This window comes from Aethalodelphis obliquidens, unplaced genomic scaffold, assembly GCF_003676395.1.
Source record: "Aethalodelphis obliquidens isolate GAN/ISIS:26980383/991018 unplaced genomic scaffold, ASM367639v1 scaffold70, whole genome shotgun sequence".
Lineage (NCBI taxonomy): Eukaryota > Metazoa > Chordata > Mammalia > Artiodactyla > Delphinidae > Aethalodelphis > Aethalodelphis obliquidens.
In genome coordinates, this window is record NW_020838014.1 from 3620612 (window position 1) to 3646523 (window position 25912).

The 25912-nt window shown below is 47.7% G+C and overlaps 1 protein-coding gene and 1 long non-coding RNA gene across 4 annotated transcripts in view; one reads left to right on the plus strand and one right to left on the minus strand.

The window, feature by feature from the left end:
- Positions 1 to 224: 224 nt before the first annotated feature.
- On the plus strand, positions 225 to 25912 carry LOC113611679 (uncharacterized). 2 transcript variants are annotated; one of them, XR_003429546.1, is made up of 3 exons: positions 225 to 363; positions 6145 to 6259; positions 23326 to 25912. It is a non-coding gene; the product is annotated as an uncharacterized LOC113611679 (long non-coding RNA). The 2 variants fall into 2 exon arrangements; XR_003429547.1 differs by lacking the exon at positions 23326 to 25912 and adding an exon at positions 10166 to 11982.
- Positions 7972 to 25912, minus strand: part of NGF (nerve growth factor) — a 50467-nt gene continuing 32526 nt past the window's right edge. For both annotated transcript variants that reach the window (XM_027090970.1, XM_027090969.1), the window contains exons 2-3: positions 16188 to 16311; positions 7972 to 8869 (exon numbers count right to left, since the gene is read on the minus strand). In XM_027090970.1, coding sequence (XP_026946771.1) covers positions 8132 to 8857 — 726 coding nt within the window. In that variant the 5' untranslated portion in view covers positions 8858 to 8869; positions 16188 to 16311 and the 3' untranslated portion in view covers positions 7972 to 8131. The remainder of the gene's footprint in view (positions 8870 to 16187; positions 16312 to 25912) is intronic.

Here is a 25912-nt window from a genome sequence, read left to right on the forward strand (position 1 = left end):
GGGCAATTGAAAGCCTCACTTTTTTGTGTGTGTCCATGATATTTTACTCAAAATCGTGATATTTTTGCTTAATGGATAAAAGAGATTGTAATGGCAGCAGCAACTGTTGTAGATCCATAAAGGAGCCGACTAAAGAGAGAAGGAATCGAACTGGTTGTTATTTTTAAATGACATTCTTCAAATATAATAAACTGTGAATAAACTGTATATTGCCCTTTAACGGTGAGAGCCAGAGGTGGAAACTCCACATATGGCCACCAGGGGATCTGGTTTGAGGTTTTCAAATGCTTGAAGTGACTCCTGACATGGTTTGGCTATGAAATTCATCTGCTTAAAGCTGAAGGGAGACAAACTCTGAGACAGGTGAGAGCTACTTGTTTTATACATTTAACTGTGACATTTTTCATTTTTACAGCCATTGCTGAGAGTTATATCAAGTGTTATGTAAATTGTCCCGGGTACAGTAAAAACAGCCCCTCTGGGAAGTTTTAGGACAGTCCACAATGTCTGACGCTGATGAGAATGACTTTCATCTCTCTGTTATGAAAACAAAGAAACTGAGGGTCAGAGAGGAGAGGAAGCTTGCTCAGATTTATTTTGCGAGGGAAAGACTCTGCATCAGGCCTCCATTATGGTGCTTTGCTCGTCACTAACTTTTTCACAAGTAGGATGAGCCTGGTGCTGTGTGGCTGGTGCCTTTCTCTCTTTCTGTCTCAACGCCAAATACAGCTTCGAGGCCTGACTCTTGCGACCCTACCTCCGCCCCGGGCTTCTCTTTGGGATGAGTTTCCACCTCCTTGAGACTTGGTTGTAGCCCCCATCGCATTCTTCCCAACATGATATTAGTTGGGTCTGCCCCTTTCTGACTTCTCCCTACCAAAGAAGGACAGCAGCACTGACCTTGTGGGACAGCAGCTCAGGAGTATAAGACAGAGGTTAGATTCCCAGTGGCTGGAGCAGAGCCAGGACTGTTGTACCCAAGGCCAATTTGGACTCTAAGAACTAAAGAGATGAGTCTGGTTAAAGTTCCCAATGGAGAACTGAGGTCTAGACCAAGGGGAGGCCATATGTGGTCTATGACCCTGATACTCAAGAGTGTGGTCCCCAGAGCAGCTCATGGGCATCACCTGGGGGCTAGTTAGAAATTCAGGATCTCAGCCTCCTATCCTTTATATATTGAATTAGATCCCCAGGTGACTCAGGTGAACATTAAAATTTGAGAAGCACTTCCCTGGAGAACCCAGGGCAGGATCAGGGTCAGGGGCCTGGGGCCAAGGGTTTAGAACTCGGTAAGGATGTGAGAGGAGGTCAGGAATAAGCAAGAAGAGGCCAAGGTGAGGGGGCAGGGTGATTGCTGCCAATACCAGGGGGTGTTTGAGCCTGCTATCATGGGCTGTGGGTGTGTGGCTATAGATGTATCTAGACTAAAAGCTGAAAGAAAGACCAAAATCCTCTATCCAGCCTCCAACTCAGACATAGAGTCCTGGAGGACAGGGGGCCCCACTTACCCTCTGTCTACTCAGGGCCTAGCAAGACACCTGTATGTCATTGATGTGCAGTTGGTCTCTGCTCAACTGAATAAGTCCCCTCAGTCTCTCCTGTCAGTCACACAGCTTGGGTGATTATAGTGGAGAGGTGCCACTGATTCTGCATTTCCCTCCGGAGTTTCCTGGTGAGATAAAGATATTTTGGTATCTTCTGTAGCAAAAATCACCCTGCTGGATCAGAGAGGAACCAGCATTGGATTCCTTCAGAGTCTAGGCAGTGCCCCAGAAGGCCCAGGCTCCCACCTGGGTGGTGACCCATCAACGTGCCAATTCTGCAAAAAGGAAAATAAGCCTGCTGATTCTTGCTATTATCGCTGAAAAGTTCCTGCCTAGATGCCAAGTCCAGAGCCTTGCTGTGTACCTGGGAATCATTACTGCCAGCCTCTGCAGAACCTCAGGAATGAGCTCTGCTTGCAGCAGTCTTCCACTGGCAAGAGTTAACGCTAGGTGCAGCTGAAAGAATGTGAAGGCTGGAGAGCCAGCTCGGGGGATTGCTGTTGCAATCAGAAGACAGCCCAAGTCCGATTTCCAGAGTCCTTTGAAGGGATGCCAGCTCGGACACATGTTTCTAATTATCATATGCAACCTCTAGACAGTGTGCAGGTTGCACTTTCATTATGTCAAAGTGAAAGGAATGGTGAGGGCGAGATGAAGGGGAAAGAGGCTGCCAGGCCGGATGGAGACTGCACTTAGCCATGGCACCAAATGTCAGCCAGGGCATCGAGCTGGCCTCCAACCCAAGTCCGTACCTGGAGCCAGCAGTGCATGGTGCCCACTCTGGGGACCTCTCTTTTTCTTACTTATTTTGAGTCATGGAAACCCAGCTGATAAGCCTGGAGGAAGCCCCATATTCACAAGCTGTTTGACCAGCTCTTCGGCATCTGGTTGAATACAAAGACTGTGTGGACAGCATACGGGGACCTTACGTCCACCCACGGGATTTCACACTGTTATTCTCTGAGTTTTCCCAAGGTCTGTGTTTGTAGGAGAAGCTGGTTCCATGGCCAGTTTGTAGTTCAGAATGAGGTGAGAGAATAGGGGCGGCTCTTCTTTCTCTCCCATCCAGAGCTGGGCAACCTCGTGTTCGGGTTTCACCTTGTTTGTAGATCTGGAAGAAGTCCCAGCACAAACAATAATTTCGCTCAACTTCTTTTTCCAAACAGTTCAGAAGCTGTTTCCTTTGGAAAGTCTTCCCCGGTTTACTCTTTCCACCTGATTGCTTCTTATCACTGTGGCCATCGTCCAGAAGGTTTATTTGCAGTGATTCGTCTGTTGCTCTGTGTTTTTAAGTCAGTGTGTGGGTGCGTGTGAGTGAGGAATGTACACGTCCTGGCTGCTTCAGAGCTCTCAGGGGCTCTCTTTGTGTGTGTATCTGTATATTGTGGCTATATGTGGGCATCGATGTATATATAGCTGTAAGTGTATTTACCTAAGTTTTAAACACAGTAATTTACTATGTGCCACACACTGGACTAAGTGCCTTTCAACTCAACAAAGTGGGTGCTATCATCATCATCCGCATTTTCCATGTAAGAAAACTGAAGTGCAGGGAGTGAAGGTAACTTATCCGATATCACCCAGCCCAGCTAGTGGTGAGGCCAGGGTTTGACTGTGGCGGTCTGTGCTCTTCATCGTGACACCAACCTTGGAAAGCTGCTTGGATGACTCCCAGGCAGTGGCTTCAGGAAAGACCTTGCCTTCAACTCAGACCATTAACCCATTTACTGCTGACACAGGGCGGGCACAGATGGGATGGGGTGGTGGTGGAGAAACAGATGGGAGCTAACTTCCATCTTAATTACCCTGGTTGAATGCCCGCCACAGGCAAGGTTGGGCCAGGTGCTGAGGGAGCACAGATGGAGCACTTCCTTGATTTTAAGGAACAGGCCTGGGTTGGAGGGATTCTCCTCAGGCTGCTGCTGCGAGAGGGCCCACCCATCTTCATCTTGGCCCTGGGGCCCCTGAGCCATCTCCACAAATCCAGGTGAACTTTGAGAAGGTCAGAGCTTTCCAGTTGCAGACGCAAGTGAATTGGAGCAAAACAGAGCCCACGTGCTTGACACATGGAAACTCTCAAAGACAGTGGCATGGACATATATGCACTACCAAACGTAAAATAGATAGCTAACGGGAAGCAGCGCATAGCACAGGGAGACCAGCTCGGTGCTTTGTGACCACCTAGAGGGGTGGGATAGGGAGGGTGGGAGGGAGGGAGACGCAAGAGGGAGGAGATATGGGGATATATGTATATGTATAACTGATTCACTTTGTTATAAAGCAGAAACTAACACTCCATTGTAAAGCAATTATACTCCAATAAAGCTGTTAAAAAAAAAAAAAAAGACAGTGGTTTATAAACTTGCCAAGGGCTGGGGAAGTAAACACATCCCAGAGAGCCAGGGAGCAGCTCTGTGGCAGTGATGCGCGCAAACAGAAAGCACAGCCTTCCGGTGCTCTCCTTAAGGTGGTCTTGGTTTTAGAACCCAGAGGCTTGCTCAGAGCTAATCCACATGAACTGCTTAGTGCCGTGCTTGTGGAGAGCAAGCTCTTAGTAAATGCTGATGGTCGCTATCAGCATTGCTTGTCACAAAAGGAACCTGTGATACATCTGTAAAGCTGTCTGTTCACGAACCTCCTTGCCTTGTTGAAAGATGTCCACCCCATTCTAACAAACTTTCAGGGTTTCTCAGCCACCTCTACTTTTCAACACTAAAATTTATTATATACTTCTTAGGTGTGTAAATATATATATATCTACACACATGTATATTACTATTATTATCCCCATTTGACAGATGAAAAATTGAAACTCAGAGAAGCAAAGCGACTTGCCTAAGGTCACACAGCCTAAGCAGAAGTACTTTGCTTGTCTGATTCCAAATCCCATGCTCTTAACCATTACACTAGAACCTCTAGAATCTAGGTGGCCTTCCCGAGCCCAGATTCAAGCAGAATCTGGGCTGAAGAGCTGCTGTTCTTGATCTTACCCTTTGGGGTCTGGCTGTGCCACACCTGTATTCCATGATGTCCACTAGTCAGAAGATTTCCTTTACCCGATCTATATATCTGCCAACAAACATATATTTAGTGAGTACTAGCATAATTGTCACTCTCCTACAATTAACAGAGAAATTATTAAGTGCAGAGTAAATTACTTTGCCTTACCTTTGTATAGAACATGACTGTTTACTTTCAAATAGTTGGTTTTGCTTCATGCTCTCAACTCTGGGATCTAGGAATGATTATTTTCATTTCACAGCTGCAGGAACTGAGGTCAAAGAGGAGCTTGCCAAAGTTGCGCAGATAGGAATGGGGGAGCTGAGCCTAAAAGCTAGCTGACGCCAAGCCCAGTGTTCTGACCATCACAGTGGGAGGCTTCCTCAGCACCAGGGCCCTGGGGGCTCCCACTGCTCCAGTCAGGCCTGTGAAAGGAAGACCGGGGTCACTGCTGCGTGGGCCCCTGTGCTCTCGATAGACGCGCTTCCACTCAGGTCTGCTCCCCAGCCTCACTGTCCCCTCTCTCCAAGGGGACGAGAACACCCGGCCCTTCCCTGTCCTCTGCGCTCCAGGGCTGGACGGACCCTCTGCCCCTAATGCAGATTACGCTGAGGGGAAAGTGGTGAGACTTAGGAGGAGCATTCCTATGTTTCATGGGAATGAAAATAGCCCTTTGGTTGTTGCTGAACAGCTGTATCCCCGTGGTAGGTTTCCCGTTAGGATGGAATGCAGATCTAGGGCAGGCGGGTGCTGTGGTTGAGGGAGGGGGAAGTCACAGAGCCAGACTTGAAATATACACTAGAATCAGACACCATATTGCTCTTGTCTCCCAGAACGAGGAGTCTTGCCTCAAGCTGAGGCTAGCATGGGCCTTGCTAGGAGGGCTGGGCTGTGTCAGGCTATGTACGAGCCAGGGTCTGCACTCCTCTCTTGGGCGGGCGTGCTGGAGGGGAGAGGGAGCTGGGTGTTTGGGGACCCCGGGTAAGAAGACCTCAGTGAGGCAAGTGAAGGAAAAGTTTGTGGGATTTGCAGCTGCTGCTCTTCAGCAGAATATAGCGGGCAGTTTTGAGCTGTTTTTTCAATGTGTTCGAATGTCTGGGGCCGTGGTGACCTGGCTGGCCTCTGGGGGGCAGCCTGGGTGGGTCTGGAAGCCAGAGCTCCCCACTGTGTTGGGGGCAGGGTACAAGCTAGAGAAGGCCCCAGCTCCGGATGGTTTCTTGGATCCTTCCGACTCTTTCCAGCCAAACTGATATTCCCTTGCATTGTGTGAAAACCTTGGCTCCCACGCTGGGACTCCGGAGCTTGGCCTGGAGCAAATGTTGCCTTTGGGGCAGGCTATGGTGTTGGTGGGGAGTGGGGGGACTCAGGGGGTGGGGAGGACCTCCTCTTACCCCCCCCTCAGTCTCGGTGTTTCCTCAGCGGCTAGAGGTTGCCTTCCCTCTAGGCAGGTGGTGGGGTCCAGGTCACCCCAGTGTCCTGCAGGGCTGGCGGTGGTTCTCCAGACTCTTCACGAAGTTGTAGAAGTTCACAAACATAGCCTCCCTTCCCCGCAGAAGCTTCCTGAACGCCTCCCTCAGCAGCCCTCTCTCCCCACATCTAGAACCCAGCAGGCCTGTCCAGCCCTCGGAGGAAGGGCCCCCAGGAACTGTCTGTCGGAGGGGCCGGGAAGGACAAGGCCACTGGCACTGGAGTCCAGGAAAAAGCCACAGACACAGGTCAGTGGGACGACTCCCTCCCTGCAGCCTTTATCTGAACAGTATCTTAGCACAGAATGTTCTGGTTGGTGTTTTTTGTACGTAAATCTTTATTCCAATTGCAGTAGCTTTGATAGGAAAAACAGGGCCCATTTCGTCACGCTTTTACCTTAATCAAATGTCTCTCATGCCAAAGCTGTCTATGTTTCTAATTTGCCCTATTTGGATTGGATTTTGGGGCGGCAGGCCGTGGGACAGGGAGAGTTACAGATGAATGAATACCGCCATTTGCTTTTTTTGTCAGAGGGACAATTGGGGCCTGTTGTTACACAAACTAGATAGGCATTTTACCCTGGGGGAAAGGGGAAGGGTAGGAAAGCAAAATTTCCATTTCAGCTAAGTGCCCTAAAGGGGGAAAGTTTTTTGCCTTTGTGGAAAATACAAAAAACAAAACAAAATACAGACAAATAAAAGTTGCCGGGGAAGGTAGCAGCTGGAGAATGGGTAGAGCCCTGCTCCAGGCTGTACCCTGGAGTCCCTGTCATCTCCAGCTATCTCTAAGACACTCCTGATACAGTCAGTGATAATAAGCACATCCCCGGCTTCAAAAAAAACAAAACTAAACAAAAAAAGGAAACTACCCAGGGTGTTGGATCTCTTGCAAGCCTGGGGATCCTGATGCTGGTGAAGATGACACATCTTCCTCCTCTTTCTGCTCGTGCTCCCTGCCCTCACACCCCTCCCCTGCTCCCCTGTCTCTCCCTCTTGTTTAGTGCCCTCTGTCAGGGAGGAGCAGAGAGGCGTGTTCCCTTCTGGCTTGGCCCACCTCTCCTCCACCCCTTTCCCGGTTATTTGTGTTGGTTCTCACTCATCTTTGTCTTTTCTCCCCATACCATCTTCTCTGCAGTTCCCATGACCCCATCCACCTTTGGTCACTTGTGGAAGTCACCCAATTAGGAATTAAAAAGTTAGTTTCAGGCTGGCCTCTGGTTCCTCTGATTCTAGGCCGACGTTGGGGCCATTGGAAGTGGCTGTGGGGCCGTGAATGGGTGACGAGAGTGTTGGAGGCCTTCGTGTTTTTTGGGGTCATGGAGTCTTTCTGCAGGAAGCCACTGGGGGATAAATTGAGGGCCAGCCATTAGAACTAAGGCAATCTTAACATGAAATCAGATCTACCGTGACAGGCCTCCTGAGATTATTTCGTTACAACTCTTCCAGGGAGCTTTTCAGCAAACAGCAGATCTCCCCCTAAAAAAATGAGCCAGGCTTACGGGTCTTTGGTGCCAGTCTCCTCCTATCTATCTGGTGAGTCCCTGAAGGACCCAGCCTGGGCCCCTCTGAGGTCAGAGGCAGCCCCGTGCCCGGCGGCGGGGATCTGCCTTCTGACGAGGCTCCACACATTTCCCCGAATGAGGCAATCAAGGCTCGGGAATCCGGGCTGTGGGGTGGATGATCCAAGGATTAGGTAGCTTTGGCTCTGGAATGCAGAACAAAGTTGCAATCCAGCAGACTTCCCTTCCTAATTACACCCGGCTTAGGCTAATTTAACCTGAACCCGGTTAGCCTTCCCTGAAGCGTGGCAAGGCTGGTTGGGGGGCGATGGGAGAGTGAGGGTTACAGGTGGGTCTGAGGGAAAGCCAGGGGGTGCTGTGTACCTTTCTCCCTGCAGCCTCCATCCCAAGGCTTGCAGATGGTCACCCTGGGCAAAATGACTGGAGGGCCGGCACACAGGCTGCTTCCAAAAATTTAATAAATAATGGTTCTTTAAAACTGTATAAACTATAAATTACCATGCAGTCCTTATAATTTAAAATAATTTACAGGTTGAGGTAGGGAGGGGTGCCGGAGAGTGTGGAGGGGGGAGCTGGGAGAGGTTGAGGGCTGTCGGGCCGGTCAGGCTCTCCTCCCAGCTTTCCTGCTGAGCACACACACGCAGGCCGTGTCGATCCGGATGAACCGCCAGGCGGCCTGCTTGCCATCCATGGTCAGCGCCTTGACGAAGGTGTGGGTCGTGGTACAATATGAGTTCCAGTGCTTCGAGTCGATGCCCCGGCATCCGCTGTCGACGGGATTGGGGTCCCGGCACTTGGTCTCAAAAAAGTACTGTTTGAATACACTGTTGTTGATGTTCACCTCTCCCAACACCATCACCTCCTTGCCCTTGATGTCCGTGGCGGTGGCCTTGTCCCCCACCCACACGCTGACGCTGTCGCACACCGAGAACTCCCCGCGGTGGAAGACAGGGTGGGACGACGACCGCTTGCTCCTGTGAGTCCTGTTGAAGGGGGCGGCCCCGCCGGCCTCCAAGTCCAGACCCTGAGCGTCCGCGGCCGCAGGTGGGGGCTGGGTGCTAAACAGCACGCGGGGTGAACGCAGGCGCCGCTTTTTAAACAGTTCCGGGTCCACGGTGATCTTGCGGGTCTGCCCTGCCACCCTGGCGGCTATCGCGGCTGCCGGGCCGCTGTGGGCTCTGCGGAGGGCTGTGTCAAGGGAGTGCTGAAGGTTAGTCCAGTGGGCTTGGGGGATAGCGTGTCCTGCTGGGACATTGCTCTGGGTGTGCGCTTCTGCCTGGACGCCGATCCAAAGAGCTGTGATCAGAGTGTAGAACAACATGGACATTACGCTGTGCACCTGGAATGAAACAGAAGTGAGGATTATTCCACCGAGCACTGGGTGTGGGGCAAGGGCAGTTTCTGGGTCCCTCGGAGTTGACCTCCCAAGAGGATGAGGAGGAGGTTTCTCCTGGTGGCTAAAAGCCAGGAGACCCTGGAATTGACCATTCAAACTGAGACGCTTCTGAGACTGAAGGGCGGTGCTACAACAGTTACACTGGGATGACAGGCTTAAACAGGGCTGGCTCCGACAACCTGGGTGTCTGGGCACCCCATCTACAGGGTGCACTTTCCCAGGAAGGGACGGAACCCCTGAAATTCTGCCCAGTGGTGTGGTATGAACTCGGCAGTGCTAGTTACAGAATTCTTTGAGTTCTCTGCCTGCCAGCGAGGCAGCCATGGGCAGGCGGTGTGTGTGCACCTGTGTGAAACAGGATGGCTGGGGAGTGATTCTGACACCTCTCCCAGTGCTGTCTCCTGCCCAACGGCTTGACTCCCCTGGGAAGGCAGTGGGCAGGGCTGCTGGGGACTTGTCTTGAAGCCTCAGCACTGAACACACCCTCTTCAGACAGTAGCACCGGGTCAGCTCTGAGATCTGGTGACTGAAAACCCATGAAGCACCACGTTTGGCAAAAAAAGTGAACATAGCTCTGGGACCATCTTAGCCAGTCCGTCTATTCAGCCACCAGCCATCTATTCGCGTCTATAAATGTGATACTGATAATGGTTTCTCTTGGCGTGAGTGATGCCTTTTTCAAATGCATTCGCTTCTAGTTTCTTATTAGTCTGTGAGTTAGGTTAGGATTTATCATCTCTCTTTCATATGCAAGGAAAGTGATCCGCAGAAATTAACTAACAGGCCTACAGCTGCAAACAAAAACTGGACCAGAAATAGAATCCAAACATGACTCCTTACTAAGCCAGTCTCCCCTTCCATCCTTCCTTCCTCCCCCACTTTCTCCTTCATTCTTAAGTGCGTCTTTTTAAAAATTATTTGATTTTAAGTGAGAGTAGACCAAATGGCATAAGTCATCTGTCCCCACAAGGCACTGCCAGCCCCTCTTAAGCATGTGCCAGATGGGGCTCTGCACTGCACTGTACTGCTTCCCCGCCAGCAGCCACCCCCAGGCCAACTAGCTGTGGGACTAGCTCTGTTCTTGAGCTCACTTTCAGTGAGCTCCTGTGCACACCTGTACGTGTGTACCAGCCATCACCTCTGGAAAGCTTCCCCAGATCTTCCTGGTAGGGTTAGAGGCATCCCCTAGAGAGGGTGTTAAACTTCCAATTTGATCTCTCTCTCTCTCTCTCCCCACAGGTCATTCTGCTCCCTGCCTGCTCTTCCAGCCTGGCATGGGTACCACTTCCTCCTTGAGGTCTGCTCAGATCACCCCAGCGAAAAGCCGTCTCTTCCTGTTCTTAACTTCAGAAGTGTGTGTGTGTGTGTGTGTGTGTATGTGTGTGTGTATATGTGTGTGTGTATGTGTGTGTGTGTGTGTGTATGTGTGTATGTGTGTGTCTGTGTGTGTTCTCTCCTACTAAATCAGTGTAGTGGAAAGAACTCTGCACTGCCTCTGGGGTTAGGAAAACTTGTTTGGATTCCTAGCCCTGATACTTGTTAGCAGAGGAAAGTCACTTAATCCTCCTGAGCCCTTGTTTCCTCATTGATAAAAAGCAGGCAATAAACACTATTTCACAGGGTTGTTGTTAGGATTAAATAGGTGCTCACACACCTATTTAATTCTGAGTCATTCCAATGTCCTGCGGTCAAGGACTTTTTTTTCTTCCGTTATATTGCTGCTGTTTCACTCTCAAAGCACACTCCATACATATCTTTTCCTAGCACATAGGTTTACCTCTGTCAGGCTTCTTCTCAAGACTAATATTTGAGCCTGTCTCCCCACTGGCCGCAAGGTCCCAGAGGGCAGAGCCTGTCTCATCCACCTGCGCACTAGTCACTCCACCCCTTGTCTCCCATGGTGGTTTGTGCATAACCCTGCGGCCTCTCTGCATGCTGTGGATAATCGTTTACATGTCTGTCTCCCTGAGAGCACTTTGGAAGCGGTGCAATATGAATTTACGGGGGCCATGTGCAGTGCCTGGCATGTAGTAGGTCCTCAAACTCTGTAAGGAAAATGAATGAGAGAGTGAATGGGTATGGCCAGAGCAGCTCACCATCTGCCTTCTTTCCACCATGATGCCTGGTTTCTTTTGGATTTTGTGCCTGTGACCACGTGCTGCGTTCCTAATCTGTTTTAAAGTGATGCATTCTTCTCTGTAATGTATTTCTATTCAGCTGGAAATAGACAGCTCTTTGGTGAGATACCAAGAATAAAACCACCAAATTCTTCTGTCTCTGGTTACTTGGGAAAATGTTTGTGTTTGCTCCAGTTCTCCAGCCAGCCATGCAGAGGAAGCAGTGACACATCTGACTTTTCGACCATCACTGGTTGTGCTGGCTAATGGTCCTGCAGATAAGTGTCCAGCTGATTAGTCAGTTGGCAGCTAATTCAAGCCCTTTGCTTTTGCCTTTTCTTGTTTCATTTCTTTCTGCCTCTCAGTACACATTATCTCTCATCAGGTAGATGAAGGGAGAAGAAATGAAATGGAAATTCATCCCTTTATATCCATGTTAGTAACACTTAGAATTTGGATAGGGAAATGACTAAAAGATTAAAATGTAGGATTTTGATGGTAATAAGGGACATACTGCTCCCTATTTCCAATTACCAGAGGTTCCCACCTCATTCTGGAGTCCCCTCTTTGGTGAGCTCATCCTCTTCTAAGGTGTCAACTGAAGTTTCTGTGCAGTTGATGCCCATGCCAGGATCTCTGGTCCAACTCCTCTTTTGAAAGCCCATTCTGAATCCCCAGCTTCCTGATGGGCAACTCCCCATGGATGCTGACATTTTAAATGCAAGACATCCAAAACAAAAATCTTTGTTCTCATAATCCTCACTAGGATCATCATTCTCCCCTTCCTCCTCGTTACTCAACAGAAGCTGCCCCATTGGGGGCCACTTGATGATTTATGAATTAGTTCCACAGCTACTCTCTCTTGTGAGCATCTCTCCCCATCCTCCTAAACATGTTTCTCTGCATTTCCTTTTTCTGTTACTGGAGCCACCATTCCTTCATTCACCAGCTCCAAGCCTCAACCCATGACTGGACTCTTCTCTTTCCTCTTTGACCTCCATCCAGCCCTTTTTGTCTGCTTCAGTAGCATCTTTTTTTTATTATTTGTATTTTAAAAAAATTTTATTGGCGTATAGTTGGTTTACAATGTTGTGTTAGTTTCAGGTGTACAGCAAAGTGAATCAGTTATACATATAGATATAGCCACTCTTTTCTCTTTTTTTAGTAGTATCTCTTGAAACTATACTTTCTATTCTCACCTCTATGTTTCTATTCTCACCTCTATGTTCCCGGTTCAGGTCATGGAACAGTCTCCCAGCTGATGTCCTGTACCCTCATCTGTCTTCTCCCAATGCCTACCATCCCTGGCTGCCCCATTTAACTTCTTAAAGAAGTGCTCTGATCATATCACCCTGCTCAAAGGATCCAGTGGTGAGTGGTTGTCTAGTATGCCACTAGGTTGCTCAGCCTGGCAGACAGACCCTGCTCTCCTTCTACTCCCTTCACATATTTTGCATTCCAGGCAAACAGAATTCCTCAGAGGCAGTGCTTCCCCCCTGTTGCCCTTGGTTCAAACTCTTTTGTGCCAGGCATTCTTCCCTCTGTCCCTCCCTGTGCCTTTTCTGCTCTCCACCTCCGCTGGTTAGAGTCCTTCCTGTTGGCTTTAACACCCACCATAATAGCCGCCTCCACTGGGGAGCTTTTCCTATTTCCAAAGAGACCAGTTCTCTCCCTTCTCCATCTCTAAAAGCATTTCCTTAATGCTCTTTTTTTTTTTTTTTAAGATTGAGATATAGTAATATATATGTTTATTTATTAATGTATAAAATAACAAGGTCGGGAAGCATAACTAATAATTACCTTGATTTCGATATAGTGATGAGCATGGATTTTTTGCTATGAAGTGATAAAAAATATCTCTTTTTTGCTTCACATCTTTATTGGAGTATAATTGCTTTACAATGGTGTGTTAGTTTCTGCTTTATAACAAAGTGAATCAGTTATACATATACATATGTTCCCTCTTGCGTCTCCCTCCCTCCCACCCTCTCTATCCCACCCCTCTAGGTGGTCACAAAGCACCAAGCTGATCTCCCTGTGCTATGCGGCTGCTTCCCACTAGCTATCTACCTTACGTTCAGTAGTGTATATATGTCCATGCCTCTCTCTCACTTTGTCACAGCTTACCCTTCCCCCTCCCCATATCCTCAAGTCCATTCTCTAGTAGGTCTGTGTCTTTATTCCCGTCTTACCCCTAGGTTCTTCATGACATTTTTTTTTCTTAGATTCCATATATATGTGTTAGCATACGGTATTTGTCTTTCTCTTTCTGACTTACTTCACTCTGTATGACAGACTCTAGGTCCATTCACCTCTTAATGCTCTTTTATGGCAACGTATTCCCCTCTTATCCTCCCACCTAGAGGGTAAAGTCCCTGGAGGCAGAAACGCATCCTGTCCATCTTTGTCGTGTGCACGTGACCTAGCCCTCGCAGGGAGCTCCACCTCTTAAGAGTCAGTGAGTGTGTGAACAAGTCTCCTCCTTCTGTGTCCCTTAATTTCTCCATCTGAGTGGTGATGTTTAAGGTGTCTTCCAACTCTGACACTCTTTGGGTTTAAGCAAGTATAAAATTTTCTGCCCTGCCTAGAACTCTGCTGGTTCTACTCAACTGACTACACAGAATTCTTAAAGCCTAATGCGCTACTCCTCATTGCACTGTCCAGATAACCTGTGGTACCTGGGGCATTTGATCACAGTGGAGGTTTGCATCGTGGAGAGATTGTTTTATTGTTTCATTGAGATTTTAAAATGTTGCAAATATATCTCTCATTTGGGTCTTAGAGTAAAAGGTTTTTTTTTTTTTAATCGACTTACTCATAACAGAATGCCCCTATAATCTTTTAAAAAAAAAAAAGTCTTTTGTTTAAAAGTCATGAGTGGATAAGAAAGAAAAGAAAAATTAGTGTGTTTTCTATTCTAGTAATTGAAAGCACAAAGCACTGTCTACAAAAGAACATTCTCTCCTTGACGTGAACCAGGGGAGGAGTTTTATTTATTTTTTAAAACAACCTTTGAAGCCTTTCTGCTGAAGAGATGACAGTCCTCACTGGGGCTTCACTAAGCAGAGACCTGTGAGTGGGATGATTAGCTGGGGAAGATGCAGTTAGGAGCTCACATGATGGAACATGTTCTGTTTAACGTGTGAATGTTCTGTGTTTGTTCTGCTCCCACCAGAATGGAAGATAAATGACTAAAAGTTGAGGGACCCGTCAGGGGCCTTTTATCCATCTACTCAAGGTCCGCCCAGCTTTCTTCACCCTCTCCCAGGCCAAAGGTACATTCTGTGGCTTTCCAGTGGTTCACACACTCCAATAATAAGAGGAGTTTCCTGCACCAGGTGAATGATTTCACACAGGTTCTGGCCTCACCTGAATAGGTGATGAAGCTGCTGGGCAGAGCTAAACAACTGGTCCACCTCTGTGGCCAGGACAGCTGATGGCGCTGGGGGGCCCGGCGACCGTGCCTCTGGAGGTGCATTGTAGAGGGAGAGAGAGAATTCCTGCCTTCGCGGGAGGAGTGTCGAGAGTGAGCTGTTAGTGATTCTCAGGCTAGAGATTAGATCAGCGAACCAGGGTCACTAAGCGTTAGTAGAAGAGGAAATCCTCGTGGCTGAGGAAATCCAGCCTCCTCCTCCATCTCACTCGCCACATTACGAGTGCGGGTCAGGAATCGTTTCTTGTTTTACACTTGGCCTCCACTTGCAACGTAAACTGGCTGCTGTCTTCAGCCTGGGACTCAGTTGGGTGTTGGGGCCTGCATGGAGTGAGCTTCCCAGGGAGAAATCCCTGAGGCAGCAGCGCAGAAAGGCACTGACAGAATAAACTCCAGCTCCTCTGCAAGCATCTCCCAAGCTGAATTTATTATGGGGAAGCGTGAACTGGAAGGGACGTCAGAGTTGATCAAGGCCAGAGGTTCAGTGCATTAGAGTCACCTGGAGGACTTGTTAAACCACAGACTGCCGAGCCCACCCCCAGAGTTTCTGATTCAGTAGGTCTGGGGTGGGGCCCGAAAATCTGCATTTCCCACAAGTTCCCAGGTGATACTGATGCTGCTGGTTTGGACACCACATTCTGAGAACCACTCATCGAGTCCAATCCTTGAACCTTAGAGAGGAGAGAAATGGGCCTTGGAGAGGCTCAGCGACCTGGGGTTATGCAGCTAGTGAGTGGCCGGCTCTGCACGTGGGCGTTTGGCATTGCTCAGCCTCAGCTGCTCTAGAGGCAAGAGGCCTGAGGCCACACACGGACTGTAATTGATGGGCCCTGGGCTGCGTTTACTCAACCTCCAACATCAAAATGAAAATTCTGTTCAACAGGTTGTGAGTTTTACCGTTCTGAAGCCATAAATCCAGATTCCAGGGAATAGTTGGACATTTAATTGTTTTATATCTTATTTATCGGGTTTCTAGACATCATGCAGACTTGATCCAAAAGCACTTAAAATGCCCACGATAGAAATATGCAGCCAGAAAGCACTAGCAGGTGCAGGCACCTGTGGATTTATTCTCTACTCCAGGATGGAATGGAAACAGAATCTACTGGTCTGAATTCTTAGAGACACATCTTAAAATGAATGAGGAGAGATCATAATTACATCACGATCAATTTAATTGTCTCATTACCCATCACAACAAACCTAGTAGGTGGGTCTTATTCTTCCCATTTTAAGGAGGAGGAAACAGAGACAGTAATAGTAAATAACTTGACCACAGGCAGAAGCCTGGTGGAAGTGGCACTCACCCCTGTCTTCAGACCTGGAGCTCTCCCCACCCTCCACTCCACGGCCAAGGGCATGAAGAGTGATCAGGGACCTTCAATCTCATAAGATCACCTGCTCAGACAGACCAGGAGCTGTGTGGAGGGTCTGACTGGCACTGTCTATTTGAGACCCTGTGTTCTGTGCCTTCAGAGGTGTGTGGCTCAGACTCTTACCATGTCCTTGGGGCCAGCCTGAGAGCATGGGCGACGTCCTCTCCAGATGAGCTAGGAGGGCCACATGTGCTGGGTCACTAGGAGCCACCCGGGTCCCTGCTGATTAACAGCTGGCACTGATGCCCCATCCTCAGCCTGGGGCTCATTTCCAGTTGTCCTGGCAGCTCTAGAGCTAGGAACCTTGGTGAGACAGATGCCTCTCGGGTGCTTACCTCAGTGTGGCCAGGACAGAAAGCTGCTCCTTCGGAAAAGCTGTTATTGGGCCCAGACGCTGAGCTGAGCTTGGGTCCAGCATGCCATCCAGCCCCTTGGACTGCACGACCCCGGGCCAGGACTCTGTGGGAGGAGAGAGCTGGCATTAGATCGGCTCTTCACTACGTTCTCTAGTGGACGGGTAGCTGTGTCCCAAGCAGGAGGGGAGGGAGGGGCCAACACAACAAACCCTGTTTTCTTTCTTTCTTTATTTTTTAAATTAATTAATTAATTTACTTATTTTGGTTGCATTGGGTCTTTGTTGCTGCGTGCGGGCTTTCTCTAGTTGTGGCAAGCGGGGGCTACTCTTTGTTGTGGTGCATGGGCTTCTTACTGTGGTGGCTTCTCTTGTTGCGGAGCACGGGCTCTAGGCACGCGAGCTCAGTAGTTGTGGCACGTGGGCTCAGTAGTTGTGGCTCGTGGGCTCTAGAGCACAGGCTTAGTAGTTGTGGCGCATGGGCTTAGTTGCTCCGTGGCATGTGGGATCTTCCCGGGCCAGGGCTCGAATCCATGTCCCCTGCATTGGCAGGTGGATTCTTAACCATTGCGCCACCAGGGATGTCCCAAACCCTGTTTTCTTGAGTGTTGGGACTTTACCAGCATCAGGACCAAAGGAGAAGACAGAGCTCAGCTACCAAAATTGCCAGGGGCCTGAACTTGCACAGACCTGCGGCAGCACCTGCCTCTCACTCTTGTGCCAGAGCTCTTGGTTTCTGCCTGGACACAGTCCATGGCTGATCTTACACGCAGTGTCAGTGCTTCTAGTCCCACATCAGAGTCCTGCTCTAGCAGTCCCCTAATCCAGGATTGAAATGGAATTATTCTGTACATTATACCCGCAGATACAGTAGACCCAACTCTGGACCAGCATAACTAAGGTAAATTACTCAGAAGAAAAAGTCCTGATGATTGAGAACATGTTGGTGTTTTGATGAGAATCTAGAACAAGTCATGGTGGCAAAGAAGGCAACCTGACCACTTGATAGATAACAGAGAGCTGTTACAGAACTAGGATGCCAATCTCAGAGTTCAGATTTTAGGAAAGTCACATTTTACGAATCAGGAGCTAGGGAGCTGATGCAATGAGCTGATGCAAAAGTTCTATTCAATTTTAGGTTGTAGTTCCTAGAAGCAATGGTAGGTGTCTGTTCTTTTACTTCTATAAACCTCGTGTATGTAGGTGTTTCATTCATTCATTCAACAATATTTCCTGAGCACGTATTTCTGCTATGTGCCAAGTACTCTCCTAGGTGCTAGGGACCCAGCAGTGAATAAGATCAACAAGGTCTCTGCTTTTGTGGAGTTTATAGTCTTGTGTGAATAAACATCTTCAGATTCTTTACATGCCCTGCAGGTAAGCAGGGTATGAGGATAGAGGGTGATAGCAGGGTGTAGTGAGGGGCCATTGTAGACAGGGTGCTCAGTGGAGAGTTCTCCGAGGAAGTGGCCTTCAAGTTGATATCTGAAGGATGAGAAGGAATGGGGGAGAGAGCATTCCAGGCAGAAGGAACAGCAAGTGCAAAGGCTCTGGGGTAGAAACAAGTCAAAGATGCTGAGCATGTAGGGAAGAGACCAAAGAAATGAGTTGGAGAGGTAGAAAGATGTAGGGAGGAACTATGGTTTTACCCTATGGGCAGTGGGAAGGGAGTGGAAGGCTTTAAGCTAGAGGGTTACGTGACATTTTTTGTGAATGAATGAATGAATGAATGGTTATGTCTATTGCAGAACTTGTCATAGGGTGGGGTAGCTCTCCCACCAAAAAGGTTGTAGAATGACATCTTTATCCTTCCTGTCTAGATTGTCTTTTCAACTCCCAAACCCCTTTTCCCATCATGCCTCTTCCCAGTGGGGGGCTACCCCCACCCCCCATCTTCCTGCAACACCCCCTCTCATCTTGTGCTATGGAAGCAAATGTCAGTGAAGCCACCATGGCCCCCAAGTCCCTGATCACACAGAGGAGCTGGAGGACAAGGAAGTAGAAAGGGCCTTGGGTGGTTTTCCTGCTGTTAGACGTTATGAAATTAAGGACTGAGATGTTACTATTCCTCTTTCTGACCCACTTTACTCAGAATATCATTTTTCCTCTAGAAGTACCAGAAAAACCTACACGTACTCAACTGTGGTTCAGGCCTAGAGATGAACACTTACTCAAACACCCTAAAAAAAGTTAGATTCCGTAGCAAAGACCATTTTCAGGCTCCCTCAGGGTTGGATTGAGCACAGGAGAGGGAGGATAGCAGGTTCCCCACAGCAAGAGGTGAGTATTCTAGGGTCTTGTTGCATCACTCATGGGAAGAGGATCTGGTCCACAAACCCTTCAGCTGGGTGTTTGGACAAACCCGACTGATCACCAGATTGGAATCTACAGAGCTGTGTCCTGGCCCATTTTGCTCTCATTTGTGGGTAAGTTGCCAAGTATCTTTAAACATCTCTGAGGCTTCTCCGTAGAATGAGGAACCAGCAGGGATGATAGCTAAGGTCTCCTCCAGCTCTGATCGCCTGTGGTTCTATGGGCATTAGTGTTTCCAGCCTGCATCCTTACTGAGTGCTTAAGGAATGCTTTCCTGCCTGTCCAAACACTGGACTTTATTAATTTCATTAATTAAACACTAAACTTGGAGGCGCTGCACCAGCCACTGTGCTAAGTGCTAGGGAAGCAAAGAAGAATGAGACACAGCTCAACTTCCAAAAGCAAGTAAGCTAGAGGTAAGGAAAGCAAACACACGAACAGCATTTAAAGCACAATATGTTAAGTATGATAGATATCTGACATGATATGGAAAACACAGTGGAGGGAGGAGTTTGTTTTATTTGGCCAGATTAGCCAGAGACATATGTTCATAGAGGAAGGAACATTTGAGCAGGGTTCTTAAGCATGAATAGGAGAGCATCAGGGAAAAAGGGAAAGGCATCACAGAGCCCCAGAAGTCCAACATGGCTTAAGAGGGAGTCTTGGGGGAGGGTGAGAAAGGTATGTGATGGGCCTTATACAGTAGCAGGTACTTAGGAGCTTGCAGAGCTCACTGCTGTGACCTATCTGCTGACTGTACCTTCCTATGTGACACAAAAGGCCTACACTTTAATCTTTGGGACAATCAGGGAAGTAGGAGTGACTCTCTTTGAAAATATTCTATATATTCCACTGTAAGGCAGGATGGCCTCCAATCCAGCTGATTAGAAGGAGAGAGAATGTCCATCTAAATCAAACATTCCACAACTCCTAGGCAGACCTGCCTTCTTGGAGGATCAGCTCTAGACCGACCACAAAGGGTTCCCTGGCCATATATCTGCAACCTCTGGGCCAAGCCACTTTTGCACGCCAGGGTCTCCTGCCAACCACATCTAGATGCCTGATTGCTATACTGTGTCTTTGGCCTTCTCTTGTTCAGTGTAGGTACAGGTAGTTTACTACTGGAGAGAGTAATTTCCGGCCCAGAATCCTGAAACACTAAGTGATTTTCATAGATATTGTTGTCATTGATTTTAGTCTTATGCTAGTGGAGGTTGGGGCTCTGAAATTAAATCCGATTTAAATATTACCAATTTCTAATGCAAAGATATTAGGAACAAACAACCCAAATGCGTATCTATTCTTAAACTCAGGTGGTAATCACTTAGACAGTTTTCACACTTTTATAAAAGCATGGAAATAAATCTCAGGACAGTGTTCTGTTCCTTCTTACAGGGCACGAAAGAATGCTATTGAAATCTGGTGTACCCCTTCTAGACCAGGACAATGCTGGCCTGTCCTGGGTCTCAGGCTTTAAAGCAGTATTTCTCAAAGTGAGGTCTACCATAGTACTGGCAATATCTTGGAACTTGTTAGAAATGCAAATTCTTAGGCTCTACCATAGGCCTAGCAATGCTGAGTGAAACCCAGCAATCCGAGTTTTAATCTCTGCAGGTGATTCTTATGCACATCCAAATTTGAGAATCACTGTTTTGGAGGGTCCCATTCTGGTCCCCTTCCAATTGCAACCTCTCCCTTGGGTGAGGGATCCAGGGCTGAGAGAGAGTGATAACCCAGAGTCAGCCTACTGCTGTGGGGTGCCTGCTTGACTATAACTTTCCATTTCACGATCCACATTATGTCTAGACCACGCCCCAGAACCCCTGAGCAACCAGACTTGAGTCAGCTAGAGCTAAGGCATCTTCTGAAGACCCCCTGAGGTTAAGCGTGTTTGTATGGCCCTCTCTGTTGACACTTGTCTCAGCCTCCCCTTCACTTTCATATGGGCTCAATGATCTTTTGGTCAATTTCAGAATACAAACTGTTTTGTAAAGCTCCCAAGGTGACCCCAGGCAAAAGCCAGGGCTGAGAATCACAGCTGTACAGGAGGAATGGGAAACTTGACACTGGCTTTGATGAGCTAGCAATTAAGAAGAATTATCAAGAAATTAATATATCTCAGAAAATATAAAGTGCAGGTATGGTCACATCATAGGCAACAAGAAGGTGTGAGAATATAGCTTGCAGACTCTCAGGGGGATATTGCCCCTGTCTCCCCTTCCCACCTCCCCACCCCCAGCAATTGTCTAGATATAATTGACATTTGTGAGTTGGAAAGTTTTCTTTTTACTCCTGGCATGCCACTTAAAATGTTCTTTGGTGTTGGAGCTATGGTTAGCTTATTATTAAGTCCAATGATTATTTGCTGACAGTTTTAGTACCAAAAACTGGGGGATGCCTGACCAAAAAGACTTCTTGGACCTCTCATTCCTCGCAGGTGCTGGGACACAACGGCTAGTCCCAAGAGCAGTTTACACCACATCAAAAACGCTAGAGCAGCTGGAGTGAACTGCAGCCTCTTTCCTCCTAGATTCCACCTGCTGGAGTTTTGTGGGCTGGGAAAACTCACTAGAAAGGCTGGGCATTAAGAACATGTTGCTGAGGGCATAATAATAACTTTCGGTGCTGTCGCTGTGGTTTTCACTGCTGTAACTGTTCCCCTTAATTCTCCCCTCTGTTAGTTCTTTCTCTGAGCCTATACACAAAGAAAATTTGAAATCTTTTACATTGAAAGTCTGTTTTCCTCATTTTTAGCCTAACCAGACGTTTTCTCGTATGGAATATGACTGTGGGGTTTGCTGACTAGGAGCTTTTTTTGGGGGGAAAAAATTCAGTTTGGGCCATTTTGAGATCATTTGATGTGTTTTAACTGTTTAGTTGTTTTGGCACATCTAATAGGAAAATAGCCTCTGGCAATAAGGACTTAGGAAGACATTAAGGTTCAGCAAAACCACTATTCTTTTTGAAAGTTTCAATGCTGACAACTCTAAAGTGCCTTGCCACTTTTCTCTAAAAGAGAAATGGTCCTGTGGCTCTTTTGGAGATGCCCAGATAAATTACAAACTCTTCCTAGCATTTCCCAGAGACGCAGCTCAAGGAAGAAGTCATCATGGTGTTGACCCTGAGCTTCAGAATCAAAGAGCATTTGCTACAAACGTGCGTGGCCTTCTGGGGTGTGTGGCAGGCCACAATTTGCATGGTATTTACCCGACTGGATTCATGAGCTGTGGATGCATGAGCTGTGCAATGCCAATACCACGGAGAGGTTTCTGTAACGTGGGTAATTACAATGACACGAATGTGGTAGAAGATAAGGCATCTAAACACACAGCAGCCTTCCATTGTAGAGTTGTGGGCAGTACATTTTTGCAAGAATATGCTAGTAAATAACTGTCCTTGTAGTGTAGCCCATCAGCTTAGTAATACTAATGATATATCTATAATGTACGTTTGAGTGCCAGAAACAATCCAATAGTTTCAAACTCTTCTGCAACCCTAAGAAAACATCTCCTCGTTTCCAACTGGCTGATCCTTAAACCACAAGAAAAAGATCCATTTCAGTTCCGCATTGGGCCTTTCCTGACTGTTGTTCTAATACTTGGGACTAAGAGGTATTGAGGGAAAGGGGGACTCTCAGGTTGGTTGGAATCAAAGTTTACATCCAACGATACCAGCGCCTACTGAGGCCCCCAGCCCACTGTAGACCGAGATGCCCACCTGGGACAGAATACATGAATGGAAACAAAACATTGCCCGTGAATGCTAACTCAGATCCAAGCTCTTTATTCCATTTGCTTTATAGGATTCAATGTCCTCAGCTCTTCTTGAGCTCGCCTTTTCCTCTCAGTGTATGGTATGTTTCCCAAGCAACAGGTCAGGCAATATTACAACACATAAGTCTGTAATGCAATTCAGATGTAACTTCAGAAATTAAGACAAGCTAAAAATCCATAGCCCTGAAAAAGACCCGGGAAAAATCTTGGCTAAACAGATACACAGTGTTCTAGGGCTTTTAAAATGCAGGCAGTTCATCCTTCCATTAAAGAAGGATAAGGGACAAGCTGTGGGGCTTGAATGTAAAGATCCCAGCAAAAGGTCACCCTTACTCAAAGTGTCCATGAGATGAGGCCATTTCTGTTTGAGCAGCTGGACTTCAATCTTACTGCAAAAACTGCTGCAACCCAACCACCCTGCATCAAAGGAAACATGGCTCACAGGTAGCCAGCACCAAACACATCCTGGGGACACCGAGTCCCAAGGGCACGTCAGATGCCATCCTACTCCACAGCCCCCCTGGAGTGACAACTCCCTCGCTCTTCCGTGCTGACATTTCCTGGCTTGTCTGCTGACTTCACACCCAGAAAATGACTCAAAGTATGAAAGAGATAACTTGGCCCAGCTTTGCCCAGGCATGCAGCACATGTGAATTCTAGGTAACCGGAGGATTACCTAGATAAGAGCTGGAAATGAAGAATTTATTTCCCTGTGTGTGTTTGTCAGGGGTCTTTGGGCTGTTTTAGCTACTTCCTGTGTATGCCTTTAACTATCCCAGCCCCAAGTGGGCGCCTACTACACAGGTCATATACGCCTGATGGGGAATGTCGGAATGTCAGCGGGCTGGTTAACTGTAATGAGGGGCTATTTGATGGGCATTTTAAAGCTCACTTTAAAGAGTTTCATCTAGCTCCTTCATTACCCCAGGAGGAAAGGTCAGAGGAGATGAAAACCTGCTGTCCTCCTAAAGTCACTTGATTCTCATACAATTATATTTCAGAACATTCTCAAACTTCTAGTGTTTCTTCTTTTAGGCTTTATTTGACCGTGACATCATGAACAAGAGCAAAACCCTGCACTGCGGAAATTTACTCCAGAGCTAACAAGGAACCCACAGAGTGCATCGTCTCCAGGGACCCAGAACATTGTGGGTAGTTAGAAATTCCAAAGATGAAAACAGACAGTTTTCCCTGCTCCATCACCCCCCGCCCACCCCGCACACACAGAGAAAGAAACCAGACACTCAGCCACTCAAGAGGTAAGTTTAGATGTTTAAGATTCAAAGAAATAAAAACTATTTATTTTAGAATCTCAGTTGTTATTTTACAGAATTATAGGCTGTTAGAGCTGTAAAGAAAGGGTCACTAGTGACTCTGCACTTCCCTTGATGGCCACGTCAAACAAGGCCCTGAGGCCTGGGGCTGGTTGCATTTTAGCCCCACCACTTATCAGCTGTGTGACCTTTAGCAAGTGACTTAACCTCTCTGTGCCTCAGTGTCTCCTCTCAAAGGTCAGAATAATTATACCTTCTACCTTGAGTTGTTGAGAGGCGTAAACAGAATAAGCATTTAGCCCAGTGGCTGGCATCTAGCTGGTGATACATAAATGTTAGCTATTCTTATTAACACCGTTAAAGACATTCAGCTATAATCAGGCAGTGGGTTACTGGCAGGCTTGGTGCAGAACAGAAGGCAATGCCTCCTGTCCATCCCGTGCCCTGGTCTGGCTGTCTCTGGCAGGAAGAAATCCTGTTTGTGTTACAGTTGTTGTCTGTATTCCAGTCATTTTGGAATGGCTGGCCAGGCACATGCTCAGTGGCCCCGTCTGAGCAAGTGTGGAACACAGTCAGTCGGCAGCTGCAGGATGATCATCTGCAGTCATTTGCTGACAAAGATGCTGAGTAATGAACTAAGACATTTGTTTTTGAAATGATCCATTTTCTTCAGCCTTGTCGTAGTCAGGGGCAGGAAGCTACTCCAGCTATGACTAAAACTTGCCAGGCCCTGTACAGTTAATAGCATCTTTGCTTAGGGTGATTGCTGCCTCACAGGGAAAGTGGATCACAAGGAGAATAAGACACGGAGGTATCTTCATGGTCAAATTTATGCTCAGTTATCCAGGGATTTGGGACAGATTTAGGTGTCTGCTGGCTCGTTCACTTTTGGAGGTCTTGGGTGTTTTTCTCTCCATGGGGCAGTCTCAGAGGTTAGGCCCTTAATGAATGTTTAGTGAACAGAATTGAAAACTCTTCCCACAGCTGCACCAGTTTATTCAAAGTAAATCATTATTTCACACTATATTGGTAAATAACAAGTGGTCCCAATTTATATTCCTGGATAACTGGGTAAGCCCCCCTTTCATGTTGGCGCTGTGGTGCTTTATTTAAGAAGGAGAATGCCCCGTTGCTGGGCCGACAGGTGCACTGCTGAGGAACCAAGTGTCTTAGCTCTCAGCAGCCCCTCATTCCGACTTCATGACAAGCGCTAAAAAGCACACAGGTGTTGGGCAGAACAAACTCCTTATTTCCAGCTTGCTTATTTTTCTAGTTCAGAATTTCTTCGGAGAAAGCCATGCTCGAGTCCAGCCACTGGTTACGTTGTGCAATCCACTGGGACGGCAATCACCTCATTGTTTAGTTACAACCCATGAAAAGATGAAGCAAAGAAAGAAAAAAGCAGAGCACACACATAGGGAATGAGGGTGGAGGCTGCACGATGATAATGAAAACCATTTGTTAGCATTTCACTCCTTTCTTTGTGAATCAGCCGAGTTCCTGGCTCCAGGCCTCTGTCTGTGAAACACAGCTGCCCTTCCAAGGCCTTCCAGGGGCTCATCCGCCATATCTGGTCTAGAGTGTCACCCTTTGTCCCCAGGAAGGCGGGTGCTTGAATGGCTGCCCCAGCTCCCTCTGGGCCCAGCTCTGGCCCTCACCTTCTGTCCCAGGGCACCTACCCCTCCTGTGTGAACGTGCCCGGCCTCGGTGCCTTTTAAGCCCTGCCTGAACCGGATTTGGTGCACTTTGTGTATGCAGGGCTCTCCTCTTTGCCTGCATTGTGTCCACCCGTCTGTGTCCAGGACTTGCAGCCCCAGCTTTTTTTTTTTAATTACTTCTACTTTTCTTTCTTTCAGCAGACCTGATTTCTCTATTCCCAAAATACAGACTGAAACATTTTTAAGGATAAAAACCAAAAATAAATAAAAATTTAAAAACAAAGCATAAAACAAGCAAAAACCTTTCAACAACTGCCCCCCCCCCAAATTTACAGCCAGTAGAACAGTATATGTCTGCCTAAGCATCTCTGTTTTGCTTGCATTGTCCCCAAGAGAGGAAGCACCTCGAAATGCACATGTTGTAGTTACAGGCAGAGACCAGCACCAGATGCTCTGTGCACTTGTGCTCATGAAGTCCTAGTACCTAAGTGCCCCACCGCCCTCTGCCTACTTCTCGAATCTATCACAGCATTTATACAAGTCTCTTATTCAGAGCCATAGAGCATGGAAGCATTATGTTCAACCGTCACCACCACCACCACTATCTCCACCACCATGACTGTCATTTCCACCACCTTGGCTGCCTGCATCGCCATGACCACCACAACCTCCTCTATCCTATCATCACCC